At 47.7% G+C, this 15,548-nt stretch overlaps 1 protein-coding gene across 5 annotated transcripts in view; it reads left to right on the top strand.

The window, feature by feature from the left end:
- The window catches only part of SLC5A9 (solute carrier family 5 member 9), a 147,048-nt gene extending 131,708 nt beyond the window's left edge, over positions 1-15,340 (top strand). For 4 of the 5 annotated variants that reach the window (XM_039486474.1, XM_039486475.1, XM_039486476.1 and 1 more), the window contains 3 exons: positions 1,292-1,507; positions 11,257-11,416; positions 14,830-15,340. In XM_039486474.1, the coding sequence (XP_039342408.1) occupies positions 1,292-1,507; positions 11,257-11,416; positions 14,830-15,038 (585 nt within the window). In that variant the 3' untranslated portion in view covers positions 15,039-15,340. Of the gene's footprint in view, positions 1-1,291; positions 1,508-11,256; positions 11,417-12,902; positions 13,041-14,829 lie in introns of all 5 variants that reach the window. The other variant, XM_039486478.1, reaches the window with a different exon arrangement.
- Positions 15,341-15,548: the final 208 nt, after the last annotated feature.

Genomic DNA, 15,548 nt, shown 5'->3' with positions numbered 1-15,548 from the left:
CTCCTAGAAGTGGTCCCTCTAGGTCGGTGAGAGGCAAACGAGCACTCCCACTGTCTGTGCTGTAACTGCTCTACGTACAGAGAGGGCCTCAGGCCCAGGTACCCAGGTTCCTAACTTCCATAGCTTTGAGGATCTGGCCTTAGTCTCTAGGAGACAGATCCTCAGCTGGTGTAGCTTGTTTTGGCTCTATTGAAGTCTGTCCATCCAACACCTTCCATTAGCTCGAAATTCATGTATAAAACACCTATCACGTTTGGCTTCCCTCCAGTCCAACATGCAGAGGTGGAGACTCAGACTTCTATCATTCCCCTGCGTCTCTCTGTGCCCTCTTCTTTCCTCTGCCAGCGAGAAGGGGGAGCATCACTGGGGCTGTTTAATCCCATTGTTTTGAACCTTCCACTGGACCGTGGTTCTGCTCCTGACACAGGCTCAGCCTTTGAGGCAGGAGCAACCCTATAAGGGATTTCTGACCCTATTTCAGAACCTAGCTCAGGGTCCCAATTATTTCTGGAAAATCAGACCTTTTTGCTAGACCCCTTGAAAACAAAGTGGCAGTGAAAATGAACCCCACTCCCTTTTCCAGTAATAAAGGTAATAATTGGAGATATACCAATCTCCTAGAACTGAAAGGTCATTGAGTTTAGCCTGCTGCCTTCACTAGCAGACCCAAGTACTGATTTTGCCCCAGATCCCTAAGTGGCCCCCTCAAGAATTGAACTCACAACTTTGGGTTTAGGAGACCAAGGCTCAAACCACTGAGCTATCTCTCCCCCACCCTAGATAAAGCTCAAACAGTCTTTCTAACCTTTCTTATGGCTCTGTCTCTTCCTCCTTTCTGGTGTGGCCAGAAACAAATGTCTCCCCCCTGGGAAGGACTACAGAGTCTTCAGAGGGCTTTTACCCCTGTCTTTGAAGCATGTGGGGTGGCCATTATCTGAGACACGCCGTTGGACTAGATGGACCAATAGGTCCCAATCCTGCAATGAGATGAACCTCAGTGGAACCTTTTGCTCATCGAGAGCCTCACTGAAATCAATGGAAGGACCTTAGCTCAGTCGGGTCTGATGTGTCTGTCTTGCAGTTAGAAGGGTGGGAATGAGTAGATTACAAGTTCTGAGGGCCATTAACGGTATCTAGCATGAATGAATTCCCGTCCCTCGCTGTCCTGCTCTGTTGACTCCATCCTGGAGAGAAGGGACCATTCCCAGAAAAAGACTATAACCCCGCCCTCCCAGATGTTTTCAATGATCCCTCACTTCCTTATGCGTCTCTTCCCATGTTTTCTTTGCAGGGTGCTTTCTGGGGCCTCATGTTCGGGCTGGTAGTTGGTGGCATTCGAATGATCATGGAGTTTTCCTATGGTGTGCCATCCTGTGGCGAGGAGGACCCAAGACCAGCTGTGCTAAAGGATGTGCACTACCTGTACTTTGCCCTTATTCTCTGCGTGCTCACGGGCATTGTCATTACCCTAATTAGTCTCTGCACCCCACCAATCCCAGAGGAAAAGGTAAGCAGCTCTCCAGTTCAAACCTTTCAAGCCCCTTCCCATCATAGGGTCCAAGAGGACTCCCTGAGCTGTACGGCCCTGTCTCTCCTATTGCTGAGATCTCAGGGCCTATAATGCACGTCTACAAAGAAGTGCCTTTCCCAAGCCCTTCTGTTTTCCAGGGCTCAGAGTGTTAACGCTGCTTGAGACTCAGTGAACTATTGAAATGGAGTGTGAGTTCCCATGCTGTGTGTACAGCTCTGCACACACACACACACCACAGCACGTCCTATCTGGGAGAGAAGGAAAAGAAGTGTGGGGGGGGGGATCATATTACAGTGTGTTGTTGAGAAGGAATTAAATGGATCTAATTGAAGCTTCTGTCCTATTTCAGCAAAGCCCCCATCAATCTTGCAAGCAAACAAGATTAATATCTTTGCCACACTGGCATTTAGAGAAATAACATTCCATCCCAATGTGATCTCAATTACATTTAACAACATAGCGTCATGGTACAGAAGAAAGCAACTTTCTTTTACTTACTGTATTAAAACAGAACTGTGCATAAAGGTTAAAGTTTTATTGAGTGTCAGCTTAAAGAGCTACTGTCAGGTAGTTTAGGGTCTAAGGAGGTTTGGTTTACTAAGTGGGTGCATAAAAACTGGGGGCAGGAAAAGGAAAAAACCATCAGGTGCAACCATGTTCCATGAGTGTTTTTTTTAAAAGAGCTTCTGAACGGGGTAAGGGATACACCTCTACCCCAATATAACGTGACTCGATATAACACGAATTTGGATAAAACGCGGTAAAGCAACGCTCCAGGGGGGCAGGGCTGCGCGCTCTGGCAGATCAAAGCAAGTTTGATATATTGCAGTTTCACCTATAACACGGTAAGATTTTTTGTCTCCCGAGGACAGCGTTATATCGGGGAAGAGGTGTATACAGATTCTCTGGGCGACATGTAGCCATGGTGTATCTCTGTTGACTTCAGTGGAGGGGATAGGTTTAAATCCAAGTGATTGAAATCACCAACATTACTCATGATTTAAATCAGCGGGCAGGAAACTTTGATTTAAATCATCACTTTTATTTGAGTCTTGCATTTATACGGTTTAGTTATTTTCCTATTGATTCGCATTGGTTGATAACCATCAAAACATGTCAATTTGCAACTAAAGATAACCTTTTCATGAAATGTGGTTCTTTTTGCTAACCAGGAAGATGCACCAAACTTACACAAGCTGTGATTATGTCATGTGACATTGACCACCGTGACATTTTCTGCCCTAGGGCTGGAGCTCCCACCCAGCCCCGCCCACGCAGCACCCAGCCCCCAAACTGGTGGGAGGACCCACAGCTGCCCAGTCATGGCCCATAAATCATAGAATCATAGAAGATTAGGGTTGGAAGAGACTTCAGGAGGTATCTAGTCCAACCCCCTGCTCAAAGCAGGACCAACCCCAACTAAATCATCCCAGCCAGGGCTTTGTCAAGCCTGACCTTAAAAACCTCTAAGGAAGGAGATTCCACCACCTCCCTAGGTAACCCATTCCAGTGCTTCACCACCCTCCTAGTGAAATAGTGTTTCCTAATATCCAACCTAAACCTCCCCCACTGCAACTTGAGACCATTGCTTCTTGTTCTGTCATCTGCCACCACGGAGAACAGTCTAGATCAATATATTTTAACGTTTTTTTTCTCTTTCTATAAGTCTATAATATATAAATAAACTATTGTTGTATGTAAAGTAAAAAAGTTTCTTGAAATGTTTGTCTAGATCCACCCTCTTTGGAACCCCCCCTTCAGGTAGTTGAAGGCTGCTATCAAATCCCCCCTCATTCTTCTCTTCTGCAGACTAAATAAGCTGGCCAGGGCCAGCGGCTGGGGGACCCTGCAGCTGCCCAGGCAAGGGGACTCAGCAGCAGCCCAGGTCCAGGGGCAGGGGAACCCCGGAGCCCCCAGGCACTGCATGGGTGGGGGACCCGGGAGCCCCAGTAGCAGTGGGTGCTGAACCCACCTCTCCCTTTTGTCAGGGGTCTTTTTAGTGAAAGTCAGGGACAGGTCACGGGCTGCCAAGTCAGGGACAGGTCACGGGCTGCCGTTAATTTTTGTTTATTTCCCGTGACCTGTCCCTGACGTTCACTAAAAAGATCCCTGACAAAAAGTTAGCTGTAATTATATAGCTTAACGTGCATTTATTCAGATTCTTAATTTTGACATTATGTTAGGAAATGATGTATTTTTTATTTACTAGATGATGAACTTTTTACTTGTGATTTGTGTCAAACTCTATTTGGATGGAAATTCAAATTCAGTTAAAATGCTCCAAACCACCATTTTAAAATGTGTATTATATTTATTATTATATTTATTATTAATTATTAATTATTAAATAAAGCTACCTTAAATGTGCTGGATATGTAAGAAAAATGTTTTATCAAAACATGTTTTTTCATTTAAAACTAACTGCTTTATTCAACAAAGGCTGCATTATCTGTAATTAGTGAATTGAACTGATTATTTCTTGTCACCGTATCCTTTAAGATTTTAGAACTAGCCGATCTGGTCCTCTCACACCTCATTTTTATTCACTGGTTGAAAGAGGCACACAGGTTTTCAACTCCCATTGGTTTCTTAACTTTGATTGAATCAGTCACTGAACTGAGCTAGTTGAATAAACTAAAACAAAGAAAATATCCTCTCTGTACTTGTAGAAAAGCCCACTGCTGTGAAAAGCTGGTTTAGCACTTCATACTCTTGGTCCAGGTTCCTAGCCAGTGACGTCGACCAGCTCGGTGGTTTGACGTTCTTTAAAAGTTGGCACCAAATATATACTACTCAATATTATTATTTTTTGCATTTAATTTAAAAGTTTGACTAGATTCACGATAAATCTAGGCCTTAACATAGGTTGTCATTATTTCAAATTTCATTTTAACTAGGTTGTTTTTTTTTAAAATAATAATAAATAAATTTAATTTAAATAAAAAAACAATTTAGAAAGTTGGATTTTTTTAAATATTGATTTTTATGCCCCCAGCCTGGCATGGGTTTGAGCCAATAACCTTGTGATGAAAGTGCTTCATGTCTCCTTACCAGGCCCAACCCAGCTAGTATCACTGGGAGGCAGTGTGATCCATTAGCGAGAGCCTTGGTTGGGATTCAGACCCCCAGAGTTTTATTCCAGATGCTGAAATGGGCAACTCATGTCTCAGCTCTGTGCCTCAGTTTCCCCAGCTATAAAATGGGGATAATGCTACTCAGCTCCTTGGTAAAATGCATCGCGATCTACTGAGGAAAACTGCCAGATAAGAGCTAGGAATTATTATTATCCTGTCAAGTGAACTAAACAAGAAATGCCACCAACAAGTCCAGGCAAAAGACTGACGAGCCAGACCCTCAGCTGGTGCACATTGGCATAGCTGCATTGACTTAAAATACTAAGAACAGCTTTTCAGTGGAGCGATGCCGATTTACACCAGTGGAGAATGTAACCCAGACGTCTTTAACGACTCAATGCGTTATACATAGAAGGGGAAATAGCCATTTGTACCTGATGTTAGACAGGGCTGCCCGGGGGGGGGGGCAATTTGCCCCGGGCCCTGGGCCCCACAGGGGCCCCCACGAGAATATAGTATTCTATAGTATTGGAACTTTTTTTTAATGGGAGGGGCCCCCGAAATTGCTTTGCCCCAGGCCCCCTGAATCCTCTGGGCGGCCCTGATGTTAGAGTGGTACAGTTAATGTGCTGAGCTTTAAATGAATTACAATCCAAGAACTGCCAGCAGTAGCGTTTCTCCCTGCTGTTTTGGACACTCGCCCATCTCTGTGGGTGATTGATGCTGTGCTGGGAAACAAATATGCAAAGAATTTGTTTGGTATGCTCCCGAGTTCATATGTCTTCATTGTAGGCAGTCCATATTGTGTCACGTCGTCCTTGAAAACCTTGCAAAAGAGCTTACAATTAAATTTGAGGCTGTGAAGCTGAAATGCAACTGTCAGGTGCCAGATGGCATTTTGGAACAGAAGGATTTATTCTCACTTTGCCTCGTTCTCTCAAAGTCCCTCGGGCAAGGAGTACGGGGGGAGGGGCCGCAGAGGGAAAGGAAGTGGTATAGTAACATGGCAACTGTTCTGCAGATGAACCAGGTCACCTGGGCTGATCACCTGCTACGCTCCCAGGGCCTGTGCTTGTCTTGAGGCCTAGTGCACTAGGAACGTCAACTGTCCTGCTGCAGAGAGTCAGATTAATACATGAGGTGGCTTGTTTTCCAAATTGCTGAGTTCCCGCAGTGCCAGGTGCAGCCAATGGGAGCTGGAAATGCTCCTCTCCTTGAAAATCAGACCTTCAAAGTGTGCAGAGGAGACAAAGGCGCAGACTAAAGTCTGGGATCCAAATTCCCCCAGGCTGGAGGTGTTCCAAATAGACCACCAGAGAGAGAGAGATCCATAGGAGAACACGCTATCGCCCACTTGTTAGGGCACTCGCTTGGGAGACCTGGATTCAAGTCCCTGCTCTACCTCTGGCAGAGGAAGGATTTGAAGGCAGGTCTCCCCTATCCTGGGTAAGTGAGTTAACCATTGGGTATAAGGCAGGCACCACCACCTCGTCCTCATTGTTCGTGAGAGAGGACTGACCTGGCTTAGGATTCACAACTGTGAACCTTCGCGGAGTTAGGCACCTAAGTGGAGAGAGGCGCCTCCTGGTAGGCGCCTAACTCCCTTTGAGGGGAGGAGCTTCAGTCAGGCCCCTCTCCTAAGCATTTCCTGTTGGCTAGCTTAGGCAGCTTCCAGTGCTGCATTAGCGAAGCTGGAGGGGGGGAGCGGGGCAGCGGCCGCTGCCGCACTGAGCATCTTGGCACCTTTTTAATTTTTTCTCACCCGGCAGCGCTCCAGGTCTTCGGCGGCACTTCGGCGGTGGGCCCTCACTAGCTCCGGGTGTCTTCGGCGGCACTGAAGGAAATGCCACCAAAGACACATGATGCGAGTGAAGGGCCCGCCGCCAAAGACCTGGAGCACCGCCGGGTGAGTAAAAGCACCACCCCGTCACTAAAAGTGGGTGGTGCCTTTTTTTAAGGCTCCTCCTGTTCCCTCCACCTGGCTATGCCACTGCAGTGCTGGCTCATGTGAAGCCCATTCTTAGGCACCTAACGCCCTCCGTGCCTTGTGTGGGGAGCCTGGGCCTCTAATGTGGGGCTGCAGCTCCCACAACGTGGCAGGGGGCCTAAAAGTGAGGCACTGCAACACTGAATCTAGGTCCGCTGAGTGGATCTGGACCCTGCTCTTTGTGCACTTGCCATGATAATAAAGCAAAGTGCTTGTTGTAGATCTACTGATTCATGCACTGCTTCCAATCAGAAATACCACCTGCCTTCAGTGGCTGCATTCCAGCTCTTCTGCTACATCCAGTCCATTGAGTCAAATACTGTCCGAAGGCACGCGGAAATTATGCCGCTAACTTTCCCCCGTCAGCAGTTGTTTTTTTGCTTACTCCAAAATAGCTGTCCTGTTAGCCATGAGCTCCCTTTAGTAACTCCCTGCCGACTGAGCTTAATGAGATCACAGCTCACGAGATATGCCATGGCTGTGTCCTTGGTTTGTCAGTGTTGAAGGCAGGCTGCTGCAGCTGTAGTTTTTAGGCCATTGCTGGGTGGGGAGGACACACGATAAGGCTTCTCCCCAACATGCCAGCCCGTCGACAAGCTCCTGAATGTAAAGGTGAGAGGTGGAGGGGGCTTTGGAGCACAAGGTTGCAGGAGAAGGCATTTCATGGCAACTCAGCTGAAGCTGAAAGGGAAGATTTTCAAGGTGCCTAATTCCAAATGACTGTCCATGGGAGTTAGGCACTGAACTCCCATTAGTGACTTTGCAACTCTTGCCCCTTAAAAACTTGACTTCTGAAAGTAAAGGGTTTTTTCAGAGGGAGCACCTTGAGTATCTGGGCTCTGCTCTGTAACTCTCCCTTCCTTCCCCTCTCTACTGAATTGAGTTTACCCCCTTCCCAAAATTTGAAAATCACATTTCTCAAGTGTTCAGCACCAGCGGCTCTCCACTAAGCTCCGGCTTCATTTAGGCAGGGAGGTAAAGGTCAGGAGTGAAATCTTGAGGTCAAGGGCAAAACTTTTTGACTTCAATGGGGCCAGGATTTCTCGCACACACCCACCCTCCATCCCAGGCTTTCAAAAGAGGCATCCAGCATAACCAGCGCTCAGCCAAAAGTAGGCTCTGAACTTCCACAGATTTCAATGAACGTTAGGAACCTACCTTTGAGGATCTGGGCCTTAGCTCCCAAATTCATTTGAAAAGCTGGCCATAATTGGAATGGGCCTCTTTTGAAAATCAGCAATGAGTTCTGAGCTCTTAGGAAAATTCTGGCCTTAACACATTAATTCCTGGACAAACATTATGCACAAGCAGCCATTTGTGTTTGAGGAGGGAGTGGGGCTGATGGGGTCTGCATAGTTTCTTGAATTCTTTTGTGCTCAGTAACTTTGCAACATTCTGGTGCCATTTCCTAAGTGATTTTTTAAAAAAAAAATCCTCAATAAAGATGAGGATCATCAAATAAAGTAATTTAGCAAAATGTGACAAGAAAGATTAGCCTTGCCTGATGCTCACCTTGGTTGAAAATGATTTAAATAAAGCTATAAATCTTCTGGAACATCTTGTATCAGTTGGAAATTGCCATCTAGACGTTGCGGGTTTAAAAAAAAATCTACATTTAAACTGGTGAGCCTGTGTGCGCGACTCAGTGGAGAACTTAATTTCCATGGTGGCAGAGAGGAGAAAGCTGCGGTTGAGTGCCCTCTCTGGAGCAGTCTGGCAGAAGTGTTGGTCTGAGGGGTGTGGTTGGCCAGTGTCAGCTGCTCCTGGTGGTTTCTGTTCCCCTCACAAACACATGGGAATTCAGGTCAGAATTAACTTAGCCACCTCACTCTCAATAATGTTACGTGGGACGGGATGCCAGAGGAAAACAGCAGTTCCCGTCCCCCACCACCTCAGGACAGAATGGGAAGGAAATTGCAAGTGTAAACACCAACTTTTCCCACCTCCAGCTGGGAACAGGCTGTGTAGGGTATGATCATATCAACCATAGTGTGTTAATAGTTAAGGATCCAGGTCCATTAACATCCTAGCCCAGTTCAAGGCCACACTCTGCACTTCCCTGGCAGGGCCAGACGTTTGGACTCTTGTGCTTACACACCACACACGAGCCAGGTGTCGCGTCTCTTGCTACTAGCTCAGTGTTTTGGCCCCTCCTGGCATGGCCGTGTGCTTCGAAAGGGAGGGTGAACGAGAGCGCACGTTTCTGGAGTCAGCAGCTGCTCTGCTCCTTGCAGAGGAAGGAGAAGGCCACCCAGACCTGCTGAAAGCCAGCGAGAAATGAGGCATTGGCAAGGCCTAGGCTGTGAGTGTAAAACCTCCCAGCTTTTAATAAAAAGGAGAGGTGGGCAGACAGAGCAGCTGGCTCTGTTGGAAGCAAGAGATTCCTTTGCTGAATGTCACTTTTGTTCGTGCCAAGTCAATGGACAGGCAAAGTGCCAGGCCAAGACGCTGCTCTGTAAAGTTACAATGATGATGCAGATTTCGCCTTTATCTGCAGCTGATTCCTACTGGCTAGTAGCACTTTTCCAGAACTTAGCACAAAATGCCAGGGTGCCTTGCATCCCGGGTGCATACTGGGCCTGGGTGGGTGCCACAGACAGGTAGGGAAGAGAGGACTCCTCCGCACCAGGTTGTCAAAGAGCAGTTGCAGCAGCCTCAGTGATGCCAACACTGCCATCTTTTTGCTGGGGAATGGCCAGTGGACCTGTAGCATGCCAGGTCCCTGGCCCTGCTGCCTAGTGGCAGATATGACAATTTCCTACAATGTCTCTGGGAGATGTGACTGTCTTACATTTGTGTATCGTTGTGGGCCGGGAACTGTATATAATGCCAAGGAAGGCAGGTGACCACAGCTCTTGCAGAGAGAGAGAGAGGGGTGTGTGTGTGTGTGTGTGTGTGTGTGTGTGTGTGTGTGTGTGTGTGTGTGACAGACAGACAGACAGACAGACAGACACGCTCTCAACTGGGCAAGCTCACACAGGTTGTATCACCTCCAGAGAGAGATACCTCCTGCTGGGGAAGTTCACCTGTACTAGTTCAGACCGGAGTCTCCAGAGGCCAACAGACTTGTGGCTAAATAGCCAGCATTTAAACGGACACAGGTCCTGCTGTCTGATCCAGCAAATGGACCTTTTGTCCAAGGACAGGAGAACCCCAAATCCTTAAGGAAGGGTTGGAAGCACTGACACCTGCCGGGGCTTGGAGTGGGGGAGCCAATCGCGCATCGGTTTTCTAGCATGCGTGTAGGGTCTTTTGTTGTTTCTAATATGAGTTCTCTGTAATGCTTTCACCTTGAGAATAAAATCTGCTTGCTTAGAAAAGGCTACGTGGCAACTTATAACTGTGGGCATGTATGCTGCCCGTAAGCCTTCGAAGAGCAAGCTAAGTGCAGATGCTGGCCCGGTTTGCTAGTGTTGCTTGCTGGGAATAGTGCAGTGTAGACAAGAAACTGTGCCGCTTGGAAAAGTCCCGATCAGGAGGGATAGGCAGAGACACACAGGTCTCTGCCCAAGAGAGGTGATGGTGAGGGAGCCGGGTGCTCTTGCTGGACCATGAGGGATACAGGTGAAGTTGCCCTGAACTGTGCCACCTAGGCTGCAACATTATAATCTGCCTTGCATAAGGGACAGCGCGTAGCCTTAGCAGAGGGTGGTGTGGTTCAGGCAGTCCCACTTCCTCCCCCGTGCTGTCCCCTTGCTCTGGGGGAGGAGTGCACATAGCCAGCAAGAAAGCGGGGGAGGCCAGGGCTGGCCCCACTCCCTCCACCCCCATCCCAGCAGGGCGTATTGCGGCTGGGGGTCACAATCCATGCAGGGGAGCTGAGGGACATTCTCTCTTTCTCTCCTGTGTGCCCCCAAAAGGGCTGGAACAATCTAACCCTGAATGAACATGATGTTGTGAAGATCTGTCTTGGCCCAGGGCCCTGGGTGTGGGAGGGGTTGAAGGTCCTGTCTCTGCCATGCCCTAGCGCGCCGTTGTTGGTTGTTCCTTTGCTATAACCTTGAGTTTCTGGACCTTTGTGCCTAGGATTTGGGTTTGGTTCCTTTGATGGCGTTTCACTGTGAAGCGTCATTCCATAGCAGCAGGAGTGAGGCTCCAGATACTGCCGTTGTCCCTTTGCAGCTCCATGGCGAGCCATCTGTTTGTGTGAGTGCACTGGAAGCCTGCTTCATCAGCAGCTAATAACCTGTGACGTAGACCGTGATTTGGCAGATTGCAAGGGGGAGAAGGGGGAATCAGCAACTTAGTTAATTAAAGGTGACTATTTCCCTGGCTTTAACTGGACCATATTTTTTTAGGGAAGAGAGTGTGTGAGAAGGGGGCACTATATATGACTACAAAGCATACTGGCCCTGCCTGCAACGTCAATACATACAGCTTTCAGGCCCCCAATCCAGAGCTCTGCCTGTACTGATCCTGTCATTTCCCAAAGAGAGGAGCCTTCACACAGAGGTGTGCTAATCTGCAGACGATTAAACTGGCACCAGCCAACGGAAAATACAAGAACTGTTGGAAAGAAAGCAACACAGATTTTTGTGAGGTCTAACCCTCCCCATTCTAATCACGGCTCCCGTTTCCAGCTGCGTCACCAACACTGGTCTTGGTCTACAACCTGACAGCACTTTAAATTGCTTTCCCTGTTTGTTTTGCATCGCTGCATCCAGCTGGCTAGCCTGACGTGGTGGACTAGACACAGCAAAGCTCCTCCAATTGACCTGGTGAGCTACAAGAGTGAGTCGGCGGAGGTAAATCCTTCAGTGGGCGAGAGTGATGGGGATGAGCCGACGTGGGAGAACACGGAGTCAGGGAGCAAAGAACATGGAGGTAGGTTAGCTGGGTCTTCCCAATATGTGCATGTATGGGTGTGAGGGACCTGGTCCAAGGTCCACCGGCATCCTTCCAATGACTTCAATGGCATCTGGCCCATGGATCTAACGATACCACGTTTGTGGAGGTGACAGCTATGTGCTAAATTAATTTATCTTCGACCACCGTACCTGCACTCTGCCTGCTACCCCGTCCCCCTTTGCGTTTATTCTAACATTCCAACCCGCTGTATAGTGCCAGAGAGCTTCCATTTAAAACCAAAAAACAAACCAACTTTCCAGAGAAATGTTTCCTGCATCTCCCCCAAATGTGGAATTTCCTTCTCCCACATGGCCCCAGCCTCAGAGCCAGGTTCAGCAACAGCATTTTTAGACTTTAAAAGTATCCCAGCTTTAACTGCCTCCATCGGCCAGGCAAGCTGGATGCAGAAACTTCCCAGCAGATCCTGAGATATACCAGTGGTGGGGGGGCAGATAAGCACCGAGATAGACCAACCAAGCACCTGCTTTTAAGTCCTAGAGGGCGTGAGATATGGCCTTTAAAGTCAGGATCGTTTTAGATGCAGACAAGCTATTTTGAGGTAATTTGTTGAAGTTTTTGGGGTGCCGGGACTTGGGGTGCCAGGCTTCATCTGTGAGGTCCCATGGCCCCCCTGAAATAGCTCACACCCCGCCCCCCAGTTGCGAACTGCTGAGCTAGACCATCCCAGACAGGTGTTTGTCTAACTTGCTGTTAAAAGCCTCCAATGATAGAGATTCCACAAGGTAATTTGTTCCAGTGCTTAACCAACTATTTAGCTTAAATAGCTCTTCACTCTCCCTGGTATGTACAGCCAGTAATCACAGTCCCTTTCAGTCTTCTTTTTGCTAGGCTGTAAAAGCCAAGCTTTTTCAGTCCCTTCTCATAAGCTAGGCCCTCCATTTCCCTCATCATCCTAGTAGCTCTTCTCTGCACCTGTGCCAGCTTGAATGAGTCTTTCTTGAACATGGGTGACTAGAATGGTGCACAGCATTCCAAATGAGGTCTTACCAGTGCCTTGTATAATGGCATTAACACCGCCCTGTCTCTCCTGGAAATGCCTCGCCTGGTACATCCTAGGATTGCATTGGTCTTTTTTGCACCTGCATCACATTAGTGGCTCATAGTCAGTCTGTGGTCAACCCCCATACCCAGGTCATTCTTCTCCTCTATCACTTCCAACTGATGAGTCCCTAGTTTACATCAGCAATTCTTATTATTAGACCCTAACTTTGCACTTTGTACTATTGAATTTCATCCCGTTTCTGTTACTCAAGCCTTCAAGGTCATCCCGATCTTCCTGTCTAATATTCCGATCCGCATCTGTATTGACAAGGCCTCCCAAATGTATCAGCAAATTCCTTTAGCACACATCTCATTATTAGTTTATTAGAAAGAAAATAGCTCCCCCACCCCTTCTCAGCATGGTCAGCGGTCTCCTTTGGAAAACCATCCAAAATTTCAGGTGCACGTTTTGAACCTAACCCTCCTGAGTCCACAAAACTGGAGAGCTCGCAAGATGGGAACGCACTCGTGAGATTTTCTACATCTCCTTAGTCTAGACTGGCCGTGCTTGAATTCAACACAGCCTCAGAATGAAGAGGTGAGAAACAACAACAAAAGTTTTCCTCCATTTTTTTTTTTTAAATGGAGGCAGTTGGGATTCAAGTTTAGTGTAGCTGCTCAGGCTGCTGATGTTGTTTCTTATCAATTCTTATTATACCTGACCCAGCTCATCTTTTTATAGCCTGATGGCTTGGTAATTTGGTAATTAGCAATGATGGGGAAGGAAATGCAGAACAGCTTATATAACAGTTTAATGAGGTTTTGGTAACATGTTTTTTCAAGCTTTTATGACATGCTACCTTTCAAAGCGTGGAAGGAACAGCCAGTGACAATTAAAAGACATAATGCACACAGCGCTTCCCTCCTGCTAAACAAGCCATGAGTTCTGTGTCAGCGACCATGAAACCCGACATGTTTTGTGGAAGTTGGGCGGTGGAGAAATAAGAAGGGTTTTTATTCATTAAGCAATAAATGCTTCATATGTCAATCGACTGGGATGATTTAACCTCTTTGGAGGACAGATTTTCTTTGTCTTTTTTAGTTACATTTTAAGAATGCCTGGCTGAAGAGAGGCAGATTAGATTTGGGGCTTGAGTGCAGGGCTGGGATCCAGGGACATCTCAATCCTAAATTGTAGCTGGGACACTGATTTAGGCCAACTATTTTCCAAAGTGACCACTGGTTTTGGGTGCTCACCTTGAGATTCGTTATGCCTGATTGTCCAAGTAGCTGAATGCCTGTAGCGCCTGGTCAGCTTCTGGAAGATATGGGCACACGGAGCTTCTGGAAATGGTTCAAGCGGCGCATCCAAAATCGTAGGTGCAGAAAATCAGCAGCCACTGTGGTAAATCACCTAACCTCTTTGCAGCTCAGTTTCTGTACAACGTTATGCTCACTTGGCTACCTCCAGCCAGGGGCAAGGACTGATTCATGCTTGCTCAGCACCTGGAACATGTCAAGTGCTACTAATGTAACTTGCTCTTTTAAATGTTCTTTCAGCTGGGTTTCAGCTAGCTTAGTTGTGCTGTGAGGGTGGCCTGGGCCATGCTGGTTAACCAGCTTACCGGTTCACTTCCTCTGCAGCACTAACAAGGAGGTCTGGCGTTTGCTCTGTGCTCTTAGAAGAGAGCAACTTTTGAACCACACTCACGGTCATTTTTGGACTATTAATTCCTCTGGTTGGGGTGAATCCTTTAATGCAGAGCCAGGGGTGCTGGAATGTCCCTAAAAGTGGGGGAGGGGTCCATAGACACCTGAACTGTGGCCCTGCCTCCTTACGCTGCCCCTTCCCCACCAGGTCCCCACCCTCACGTTGCCCCTTCCATAGAGGCCCGGCCTTCACACCACCCCTTCCCTCAAGGCCCTGCCCTCACACGGCCACTTCCCCCTGAGGCCCCACACTCGTGCCACCCATTCCCCCAAGACCCCACCCTCTTGCCACCTCTTTCTCCTGAGGTCCCGCCCTCATGCCGCCCATTCCCCCCAAACCTCGCCCCCACTCCTCTCCACCCCCTGCCCCTGTCGCTTACATTTACGGCTAGTAAAAAGTGGACGGGCATAGCCCCTGCGCAGAGCCATTCCTGAGCTGCAGCCATTGGTTCCTGGACCTACCCTCCGCTGGGAGGGTGAAGCCTTCCCTTCCATTGACGATGTGGCTCAGTGTGGCTGTTTTTCACCCTGTACACCTCAAGCAGTAGTGCTGCATGGGAGATGGGAAGACTGGTGACACGGTGTATTTAGGGCATGGGACAGCGGTGAGGCAAGAGGAATACCCCAGCATTTAGAATATGGGACTAATTCCCCCTCTCTGTCTGTATTTCCTGCAGCAGCGAGCCCTCCTTGCTGGAGGAAGTTATACTTCTGGTTCTGCGGGATCTCCAGCAGCCCGGGACCCACACTGACCAAGGAAGAGAAAGCAGTCCTGGAAAGGAAACTCACCAGCATTGTGGAAAAGCCCCTATCAAAGACTGTTTGCAACATTAATGCTATAATCCTGCTAGCTATTAACGTCTTTCTGTGGGGATACTTCGGCTGATACTTAGGCTGGCTTGGCTTTGATTTAGAATATCGCCGTAATGCTTAGAGACGTCCAGCAGGTCAGGGCCACATTGTTCTAGGTGCCGTGCATACAGCAACTGGAATTCCCTGCCCCAAAGAGCTCACAATCTAGAAGACCAAACCTAGTGGGCAGGGCTAGCATAGTATTTACCAGAGAGGGTTTTTATCAGGTAAAATCATGTTTTTTGTCACCTAGGGAAAAATTAGTTGGGCCCAGTTTACAACATTTTCTATTTTTTAAATTGTTTTATCATCACACATCACCCTTAGTTGTAGTTACAGATTCAAATTGCATTACATAGTCAAATAAGGCACTAGATTAGGAGATTAATTTAAGGTTGAACAAATAAACAGTGATAACAACACAGAGTTGTAGCCATGAAACATTAAGCAATCAGAAGCATGTAACCCTGTGGACAACCTGAACCTTTTCTCAGTTTTGAATGGATATATCCAAAGTCTGAAAAGATTCATGCTATGCGTGCTG

The sequence above is a fragment of the Mauremys reevesii genome, linkage group 8, assembly GCF_016161935.1.
Source record: "Mauremys reevesii isolate NIE-2019 linkage group 8, ASM1616193v1, whole genome shotgun sequence".
NCBI lineage: Eukaryota > Metazoa > Chordata > Testudines > Geoemydidae > Mauremys > Mauremys reevesii.
The sequence above is the reverse complement of the archived record's forward strand: the minus strand, read 5'-3'. Positions and strand labels throughout refer to the sequence as shown.